At 41.1% G+C, this 10,938-nt stretch overlaps 1 protein-coding gene and 1 non-coding gene across 3 annotated transcripts in view; both read right to left on the reverse strand.

Moving 5' to 3' along the window:
- The window catches only part of Togaram1 (TOG array regulator of axonemal microtubules 1), a 67,601-nt gene extending 56,712 nt beyond the window's left edge, over positions 1–10,889 (reverse strand). Inside the window, exon 1 of one of the 2 annotated variants that reach the window (XM_075948888.1) lies at positions 8,606–10,889. In XM_075948888.1, coding sequence (XP_075805003.1) covers positions 8,606–10,648 — 2,043 coding nt within the window. In that variant the 5' untranslated portion in view covers positions 10,649–10,889. The remainder of the gene's footprint in view (positions 1–8,605) is intronic. The other variant, XM_075948889.1, reaches the window with a different exon arrangement.
- LOC142835436 (U6 spliceosomal RNA) lies at positions 4,893–4,998 on the reverse strand. The gene has a single exon (XR_012907863.1). It is a non-coding gene; the product is annotated as a U6 spliceosomal RNA (small nuclear RNA).
- Positions 10,890–10,938: the final 49 nt, after the last annotated feature.

The raw sequence follows: 10,938 nt of genomic DNA on the forward strand, positions 1-10,938 counted from the left end.
AGCAACAAACATATAAAAAAAGCAAAGTGAGAAAATAATGGCTGAGAATGTCCCTAAATTAATGTCAGAAACCCAATCACAAGTCCACAAAGCTCACAGAACACCAATGCAGATAAATGCCACAGAAACTATGTGTGAGCATATCATTTTCCAGCTATAGAACAGAGAATCAAAGACAAAGAACACTGCAGAAGGAGGAAGAGAGAAAAAACACGTGATTTACACAGACCCAGGTAAAAATCACATCTGACTCCTTGGAAATCATGGAAGTGAGAAGAAAGATAGCGAAATAAAATGCCAAGAAACAGGAAGGGAAAACCAACCAAACACCACCACCCTAGAATTCTGAATCTTGGGAAATTACCCACAAAAAGGACAAAAAGACATCCACAGACAGATAGAAATTGAGGCAAACTCCCAATAAGACCTGTGTTACAACAAATGTTAAGAGGTCTTCATATAAAAAGAAAATTCAATAGGTTAAGTCCTTGAAATACACATGCAGGTGTGCGCATATGGACACACACACAGATGGAGACAGACAGACAGACACAAAGTACACTAGAAAAACAATTAATGAGGTATAATAAAAATTTCCTTTATTCTTTTCTCAAATTTTTATTTTATGTGTGTGGGTGTTTGTGTCTGCATGTGCATCTTTTCACCATGAATACATATGTTATACAGAGAGGTCGAAAGAGGGTATTACATATGCTTGTGAGCCACTATGTGGGTGCTGGGAACTGAACCCAGGTCTTCTAAAAGAGCAGCAAGTGTTCTTAAGCTTTGAACCATATCTTCAGCTCCTATTTTTCTTATTCTTAGTTGCTCCAAGAACAACTCCAAACAATACTATTAATGTTTCTATTTATCATGTCTGTAAATGCATACTACAAACTCTAAGGCAAAACCACAGTTAGAAGAAAACGAACAAGCATAAAATATAGAGAATAAATAAGAGAGAAAAGAAAGAAAGAAAGAAAGAAAGAAAGAAAGAAAGGAAAGAAGGAAGGAAGGAAGGAAGGAAGGAAGGAAGGAAGGAAGGAAGGAAGGGAGGGAAAAAATTGAAGAGCAATTGATATGCTTTGAAAAAGAAGAAAACAGAATCATAACAATTCTCAATTAAATCTACAAACGACAAAAAATGTTAAGGAAGAAATAAAAAGATAAGCAACAAATAAAACATATGGTATATACTAATCCATCACATTAAGTGTTAATGGTGTAATCTATACCAATTAAAACACAAGATGGGCTATGGAGAGGGCTCAGCAGTTAAGAGCATTTATGTGCAAGCAGGAGGTCCTGAGTTCAAATCTCCAGAACACACATTAAAAAAAAGTAGAGCATGACTGAACGTATGTTGGTAACCCCAGTGCTTCAGGGACAAAGACAAGAGACTCTGAAGATTGCTGGCTATCTTCAGAGACCCTGTCTGAAGGGAATGAGGCAGAGTCATAAAGTACATAACAGATAGCTCCTGCATACACACACAGCATATAGATCATACATATACCATACTCACACAAAAGAAACAATTTAAAAGTTGTCTGAGTAAAATAAAAGCAAAACACAACACTCTATTTTCTATAAGAAAGCAACTTTAAATATACTAATGGATACACATTAAGTAAAAGTATAAAGATATATTATGCTACTATGAATGAAAGCAGCATGGGGCTGGAGAGATGGCTCAGCAGTTGAGAGCACTGACTGGCTGCTCTTCCAGAGGTCAGGGGTTAGATTCCCAGCATCTGGCTGGCAGTTCATACTGTCTAAAACTCCAGGCTCGGAGGATCCAACAACACCCTCTTCTGGCTCCCAGGAGCACTGTATGCATGTGTGGTACACGTCATACATACTGGCAAAATACTCATACAAATAAAATTTTCAAAAGGAAATCAGACACGACTGTGTTAATTTCAGACAGAGTGAACTTCAGAGCAAAAAAAATTATTAGCCATAAAAGGAGTACTATATGATAATATACTTGGGATCAATCCTCCAAGAAAATAAAATCATCTAACATCATCTTTAATTACATAGTGTCAAGTTATGTGATGGAAATATGAGCAAAACTGCACAGAGAAATAAATGAATCTAGTATTACAGTTGGAGACTTCATCATACCGGTATCAGAAATATGGACAGATCCTATGGAACAAAGCAGAAAGCACTACTGAACTCAACAACATGAATGAACTGGATATAATTAACAGCTATAGATAATTTCATCAAGCAAAAGATTAGGTATTCTTCTCAAGCTCACAAGGGACATTTGTCAACATAAGACAACATTCTGAGGTAAGGAGACAGCCAGAAGAGAAAGAACTCCATATGCAATGAGGAACAGAGTTCAGATCTCCTGCTGGGTCCAGCATCTGCAACCCTAGTGTAAAGCGAGTGGGACAGAAACACAATGATCACTTACTTGTCTTGCTGAAGAATCCTTGCGCTCCAGGGTCAATGAGAAACCCTATCTCAATACAGAAGGTCGACATCTATAGAGGGAGTCTCTCAGTGTCAACCCCTGGCCTCCACACACTCACACTTGAGGAAAAACACTTCTGTGCACACACACGAACAGAAAGAAAAGACATATATTCTAGGCCATGAAACACACTAAGAAACTGAAAAGAATATGACAATACAGTTTCTGTTCTCAAACTGCAAAGGCATTAAGCTAGAAATCAGCAACATAAAGATAATACTTAAAGAAAAGGAAAACCAGGGGGAGGGAAATGGGAGGCGGTGGCGGGGAAGAGATAGAAATCTTAAATAAATAAAGAAAGAAATGAATAAATGAAAAATCCCCATAATTGGAAATCAAATAATATACTTGTAAATTACACTTCTTTTTTTTAAAAAAAAAAAGATTTATTTTATTATTATGTATATAGTGTTCTGCCTGCATTATGTCCACAGGCCAAAAGAGGGAACCAGATCTCATTGCAGATGGTTGTGAGCCACCATGTGGTTGCTGGAAATTGAACTCAGGACCTCTGGAAGAACAGCCAGTGCTCTTAACCTCTGAGCCATCTCTCTAGCCCTAAATTACATTTCTTAAGTCAAAGAAAAAATATTAAGCGAAATTTAAACAAATTTCAAATTAGATAAAGATGTTTCTGGAATGACAAAATTGTTTCCATAATTAAAAATTGAAGTTGTTGGGCCAGCAAGACGGCTCATCAGGTAAAGACTGCAGCCAAACCTGATGACCAGAGTTCAGTCCCCACAGCCCACATTGCTCAAGGAGAGAACCAACTCCCTCAAGCTGTGCTATGACTTCCCTGCAGGTGTTATGGCACAAATGCTCCCCACTTCCTTTCAAAAAAAAAACATATAAAATATAAACATGAAAAAGAACAAGTAACTAAAAGCAGAGGGGAAAAGTAATAAAAATTAGCATAGAAATCAATGAAAACCAGAGGGAGGCTTTTTGAAAAGATCAATAAAACTGATAAGGCTACATATAGAAGACACATATTTCTAACAGCAGAAATTAAAGAAAAGCACACAAATCACATCAATATTAGGAAGAAACAGATCATTTGACCAGGTCTACCTCTAAATTCAATGAATAGTCACCTTTGAGAACAGAAAGCACCATGCTTAGCTATGTTCACTAGTGAAATCTAGTCAACATTTGTAGAAGGAATTATGACAATTCTCTACAATCTTCCTTAGAAGGCAGACACGTAAGGCTTACTTCCTACCTCATTCTAGGAGGCATAAGGCCTACTTCCTACCTCATTCTAGGAGGCTGGCACAGATGCAATTTCATGCCACTGAGAAGAAGGCAAACGTGAGGAAATAAGGGATGGAGAGGAGAGCAGGGATGAGCATTCATAGCACAGAGGTTATGTATGTACGGCGATCAAACTATCCCTTATGTGACCACAATGGAGAGTCCCGTGCACACAGACTTGCCAAAACCCCATAGAATATACAAGGCAGGAGAGAGGCCTAAAGTAAAGGATAAACGTTTTAGTTCGTCTTACTGTGCTTTTGCTGACTCTACCACTGTGATGTGCTTACCAACCATGTGCTAGAAGCTGGGAGCAGGCTATTTAAATGTGGGCAGGGAATTCACAAATCACCTGCACTTTCCATTGCGGCTATTATCCTAACTCTGCTCTAAAAACAAACAGTAACAATAAAAATACATATGTACACTTTTTAAAGATGTACATTTTCAAATGCGTATCTATTTAGTCCATGCCCTCATTTTACATAATTTACAATGGATTTCTACAGGCATTTCTGAATATATATCCACAACTTGATTACTATGATAAATTCCAGTCTCACCACAGAAGCTTTCAATGTAAATGAGTCCAAACTAGCATTTCAGAAATGTACTCATTTTCTGATTTCTGTTGTTATGATCAGCACCAGAACCATTTTATTATTAGTATTAGCATTTTGATATAGATGTCCTTTAGCCCTTTTTGGCCTTTAAGTCACTAAGTAGTAAAAGACTGCCTGCCTCACCTCCTAAGTGCTAGTATTATAAGCATGTGCCACCACACCATACCCAGCCAGAACAGAATCCACTTTTTAACACTTATTTCTCTTTAGCACTTATTTCTTTTTAGTTTATTTATTTTTTTTAAAAAACAATCTTCCCCGCCACCGCCTCCCTTTAATAAATAAATAAATAAAAAATAAAAAAAACCCAATCTTTTCTCATTTTACATATCAATCCCAGTCTACTCCATCCCAGCTTCCCGCTGCCTCTACTTCCCTACCCCACCCCATTCCCCCATCCACTCCTCCAAGAGGCTAAGGTTTCCTACGGGAAGTCAACAAAGTATAGCACATTGCTTTGAGGCAGAACCAAGGCCCTCCCTACTATATCTAAGCTGAGCAAGATATCCCTCCAAAGAGAAAAAAATATGGACCACCTCACAGATTTGCGTGTCATCCTTGCGCAGGGGCCATGCTAATCTTCTCTGTATGTTCCTATTTTAGTATATGTGCTGCCGAAGCGAGCACCAGAACAGAATCTTAATATACTCACTAAACATCTTAGACATCTTAGACACAGGGCAAGCAGCCCTAAGAACAATTCTTACAGAAAGTTAATGTTTATAAAACATGGCAGTAATCATATAAACAGACTATATAAATCTGAAAACTATTTTCAAAGCAACCTATACATTTCGGAATTGGAGGGCCAGGGAATTTGGCTTAGCAACAAAGTACTGGCCTAGCAAGTACAAGCCCTGAGTTCAATCCTCAGTACAAAAATCAAGCAAACAAAAAAGACGGAACTGGACATATAGCTTAACAGAATGCATACCTAGTATATTAAGGCCCTAGGTTCAATCCCAACACCGTGACAAATAAATAACTAAATACAACCCTTTCGAAGAACAGGCGAGAAATGAGAACACCTAGAGATCAGTTCCATCTGCCTTAGTACTGCGTGTGGCAGGAAGTCTAAATGTCAAAATGCATTATACAAACTGTAAATCCCTGACTTACAATTTTTATTTTATGGTGGTGCAAAAGCAATATGCACTCATTAGAAGCAGTACTTTAAATTTTGGTCCTTCCTTGCAATGCTGACCAGTACCAAGTTAGCCCCAGGGTCAAAAGCAGAAATATCCTCTTCTCCACAGTTTACCAGGCCTCTAAGCTATGACGTTCAGTAGGCCAGATTTATAAAATTTTCAAGTTATGAGAAGGCTACTGGGGTATAAATCCATCATAAGGAGCATCAGTATTTGCTCTGCCAAAGAATAAGGTTATTTAAAGTTTTGTTGGTTGTTAGGTTTTTGCTTTTATTTCATTTTTGTAGTGCTGGAGAAGAAACCAGGGGCCATGTCAGGCAAACACTGTGTCACTGAGCTACATGATCAACTCTTTGAAGAGTCTTAATAAAACTATGCGACAATTCAAAGTACACAAATAACTATGAACCTAGACGACTGCCTTTAATGCCAGAATTCAGGAAGTGGATCTTTGTGAGTTCAAGGCCAGCCTTGTTTACATAATAAGTTCTAGGACAGTCAGAACAACAGAGTGAGACCCTATCTCTTGGAGGAAAAAAAACAAAAAATAACACCAAACAAACCAAACCAAACCAAACCAAAAAAACAACAAAAAGAACCACAAAGGAATCTTGAACATCATTTACAATGATGTTGGAAGTTAGGCTCTTGGTTACAAAACAAGGAAGACCAAATACGGAATAAAAGAAAATGGCAAAGAACCCTCAAGGCCCAATTCAATTGGGATTACTCAGGGGCTTGTTTTAAAGAAGATACTTCTTGGTTCTCCCCACTGAAGGACTGATCTGCAATAGCAAGAATTAGTACTGAGTGAAATCATATGCAGAATTTGGTTTTGAAATATTACGCTACCATATTGCCAATATTAGCATCCTACAGGAAAAAAACCCCAGCAGATCCCAGTGTGAAACTAGAAAAATACCAGGTAAACCTTGGTACTTAATTAAGAAAACACTCAAATATTAGTCATGCCCAAAAATCACAGGAGCCAGTCATTGGTCAAACATGGGTATTTCAGCGTCAAACACCTTAACCTGATGACCAACACAAAATTAACTAAATGGTATTTTGGACAGGTTTTATCCCATAGTACTTTGTCTGGGCTTTTTTTTTAAAACCTTACAGATCTTTTGCTTATACGTTATGGTTCTTGATATGTGTTCGAGTGTTTCTTGTGCTTTCTCTTTGGCTTTTTTTTTCCTGTTTATTTATTTTGTCCTATTCTGGATTGTTATTTTTTAGCTTCTTATTTAGTTCCTACTGTGAGAAAAACTGTAGATCTGGGTAGATAGGGAGCTGGGAGGAGTTGGGGAGGAGAAACCTTGATCAGAATATATTGCATGAAAAAGATTTTCAATAAAAAATTGAATTGCGAGCCGGGCAGTGGTGGCGCACGCCTATAATCCCAGCACTCGGGAGGCAGAGGCAGGCGGATCTCTGTGAGTTCGAGACCAGCCTGGTCTATAAGAGCTAGTTCCAGGACAGGAACCAAAAGCTACAGAGAAACCCTGTCTCAAAAATCCAAAAAAATAATAAAAAACTGAATTGCAAATAAATTTTAAAAAACTTAATTTGGGGCTGGAAAGAAGGTTCAGCAGTTCAGGGCTCTTGCTGCTTTTACAGAGGACAGAGTTCTGTCCCCAGCACTTACACCGCCAGTCAGTGAATCCTGTAACTTCTCTAGCTCCACCAAATCTGATACCCTCTTCTGGTTTCCACAGGCATGTACACACATGAACATACATGTACACACACACACACACACACACACACACACACACACAGAGAGAGAGAGAGAAATCTTTTAAAAAACACAAACTCAATTTTAAGGAGCAAAAATTAAAGATAGATTAAAATAATTACACATAAGAAAGAATTTTAGGCAACAAATATAGAAGAAATGCTTTTTGTCTTTAATTACACTCTTTGTAGCCCTCAATGCAATAAGTAAAAATACTTACTGGATGTCAAAATCAAAAAGTAAAACATTGTTGAGGTATTTGTAGGGTCTCAATGTAACATCTATAGTAACAGGGAAAATATACCTTTCTATTGGATCTTGTCAGTTTAGATCAAATGACAAAATGATGTGTTCCTCAAGGTGGGGCAATCCCACTGTGTGGTATCCAATACTTAGATAATATATTTGCTAAGAATTTTTATCTTCAGTCTAATCATACAGAAACAATCAGATAAATTTACAATGTGAGATATTGCACAAAACAATTGCCCCAGCCTTTGGGAAAAAAAGGGGCCAGCCATGGAAAAACATACATATCCCACAAACAAGCAGGGACATAACACTAGATAAAAAGACAATAGTCACAACATCCATGACTGGATCTTGATGATAAAAGCAAAATAAAAAATATACAACACAGTTTGGGAACAGATGAAGAAATTTAAATAAAAATATATACTATTCAATTACTATTAATATTCTGAAGCACAGCAATACAGTTATAAAATAACTTATTTTAGGGGATGCATGTCAAAATATTAAGGAATGAAAATCAAAATTTGTGCTATTTACTATCAAACGGTTCATAAAATATGGAGCAAATATTGCAAGATGTTAACAGGCAAATAAAGATAAGGAACATGAGTAGTCACTTACCCTGAATTTACATGTAGATTTGTAAATTTTAAAATAAAAACTTTTCAGGGACAGGAACCTGAGTTCCAAGGTCAGAACCCAGGAGGCTTTTTTGATTTGCTCTAGTGAGATTATTCTCCTTGTGCTGGCATTCCACAGCACTCTGTATTTCTAGTCTAGCACTTAACGGACAGGTGAACTGCCAGTTTGCAACCTTCTCCAGAAACCACTTGGCACTGGAATTAGTTCATCATCCAGTGTGTACTAGGTATTTGGTGTCTGTTGTATGACTGAGTGACAAGATGAAAATAAGCCATAATTGAAACCATTTATTGTCCCTATCATATTCATCGTCAAATTTAACCAAGAAGGAACCCTATCAAATGGACTTACATAACTTGTACCACTATAATGGATGTCCGTATCAGCACTTAATTCAAAATTTTCATTGTAAATTCTTTCATTTTCAACTCAAGAAAATTAAGCATACCTGCTCTGTATCTTTAGTGTCCTTTGAATTGGAGGTCTGGTTTTCTCCAGGCTGCTCGTTTTCCCATGGTAATTTATTTTTCCCTTTCCCAGCACTTAAGACCCTTCGGGTACAGATCGTCGGGCTGTAGGATCCATACAGCTGCATGCTGTCCCGCGTGTGGTCGCCACAGTAACAGTGTGCACTCTGGGTTCTGTTTCCAGACATAAGCCAGTCTGTATCTGCGCCATGTGCCAAATGGCTGGCCCTACCCTGGGCAGAAGATGGCATGAGGATGGCATACTCCACAAATCCCTGCTCTGTTAGCCGTGGCAGAGTCTTTCTGGCCAGTCTGGCCTGCACGGCGTTCATCACTCCATCTCCGTTATCTTGCAATTCAACAGTATCTACAGCTTTAAAAAGGACATTGGTTTTCCCTGAGCCCATTGATGACGCCAAAACAGCAAAGGCTTCTAGAGCTGCCTGGCGTACCCTGCGTTTGCTATCGACGAGAGCTGGAGCAAGATCAAAAGACAGTTTGGGTAAGTCAAAATCCTCACTGGGATAGGTCAGGAGGGAACAGATGCAAATGTTCACTACTTCCTCTCTGACTCTGGAATGTTTATGTTTAAGATTTTCCAGGAGCAAACAGAGCACCTGCTGAGGGCCTACTTCTTTCATTAGCTTTAGAAAGATCTTCATGTATTCCTGCTTGATCACCAATTTGTTGTCGGCCAGCACTTTCACAGAAGCTGCTATAACTGGTCCCAAGAACTGTTGGACCTGTTCCCCCAGGCGAATAACCAGCAAATGCAGAACTTGAAGCGTGCCATGGACCACTTTGAAATTGGAATCGTCTAACAAATTATACAATAAGCTAATGAAACCAACAAGACTAGAATGAGGGGTAGAACTTGGGTTAAATTTTCCGAGCAGCTGTTTTAGTTCTTCAACAGCCTGAGTCCTGTTCTTATAGTCTTCCTGATCCAGCAATCTCGCATGCAGCTCCTGAGGAATAATCCCGAATTTCAGATTGCTATTGGAAAAAGTCGCTATACAAGGGGCAGGATCTTCAGAAAACCCAGAGGCTTCAAGCTCCAAATAATAAGGAACCTGACTTCCAAACTGGGACTCCAGGCGACGATTGTAGTGCCTTCGCAGAGCAGAGGGCAGTCGAGAGATGTAGGATTGAAACCTCTCTTGACCAAGCCGTTCCCCAATTTGTTGAAGTGTGGAGAACGCTGTCTCAGATTCTTCTTCCATCTCTTGATCGCCAAGCTTTCGGGCCAGAGATATTATTACTTCAGTGAGATCCAAGCCCAGCAATAAATCCTCAGGAGTAAGCAAGACAGGGAGCAAGAGCGCGGTGGATGCTCTAAGCCGGGCATCTGGACTCTCCAGGCCTTGTATAAGCGTTCTAAGTACTTGGCCAGAACTGCGCCTCAGACATATATGCAGGATCTGTAGCGCATCCTTCCGTAGGGCTGGATTATCTTCTCGTAACGAGACAACTAGTTGGGGCAAAAGCGCTAAACTAAAGGCCTCTTCCAGCTGACCTGCCTCCCCCTGGCCCCGAAGAACGTCCGAGAGGAGCTGCAAGCAGAGCCTCTTCTCATCACTCCCGCCTTCCACCAGCACTCGGCCGAGCGCCCGATACAAGGCTTCTTTGCGGCGGGGAAAGCCGAGCCGGCCGCCCCGCCGCGGCAAGGCAGCCTGCAAAGCCTGGAATGCCTCGGAGGGATCCGGGGCGGTGCGCAGGAGTTGAAGGAGCCGCGTCTCCTCTTCATCTCCTCCCGACAACCCACTCCCGGGCCCCGACCAGCTACTGGACACGGCCTCCGCCGGCAAGAGCAGGGTCGAGGTCAGAGGCGACGGCGTCGAGGGGCAGGAGCCGTGATCCCCGGCAGCCCCGCGGCAGTAGTAGTTTTTCTCGCCTCTCATTGTGCCCCCAGCTCGACGTCCATCAGTCCCTGGAGCGGAAGGACGACTGCGGCTTGGGGGGCGATAGGAACCCACGGCTGCAAGGGGCGGCGGCAGGAGCAGCTCGGAAGGCGCGGCCGCCATGGAGGGTCGTCGGGTAGCTACGGCTGGAGGGAACCATCGCCGTCTCGGGAGGGCTGGATGAAGCCCAGCCTTCCAGCTCCTCTCCGAGGCCCGAGGTGCAGAGATGGCGAGGAACGGCTCCGGTCAGCTGCCAGGCCGCTCGGGCCCTCCACTCCCGGAGCCAGCCTCCGGCAATATGGCCCCCGCCTATGCCCGGGACCCCACAGCCGCCACCCGGCGTAACCAGGGCCACCACGTGACCAAACCGAGCGCTTCCATGGTGATGCACCCAGCTCGGACCTCTTGACCCG

This window comes from Microtus pennsylvanicus, chromosome 14 (assembly GCF_037038515.1).
Source record: "Microtus pennsylvanicus isolate mMicPen1 chromosome 14, mMicPen1.hap1, whole genome shotgun sequence".
NCBI classification, from domain to species: domain Eukaryota; kingdom Metazoa; phylum Chordata; class Mammalia; order Rodentia; family Cricetidae; genus Microtus; species Microtus pennsylvanicus.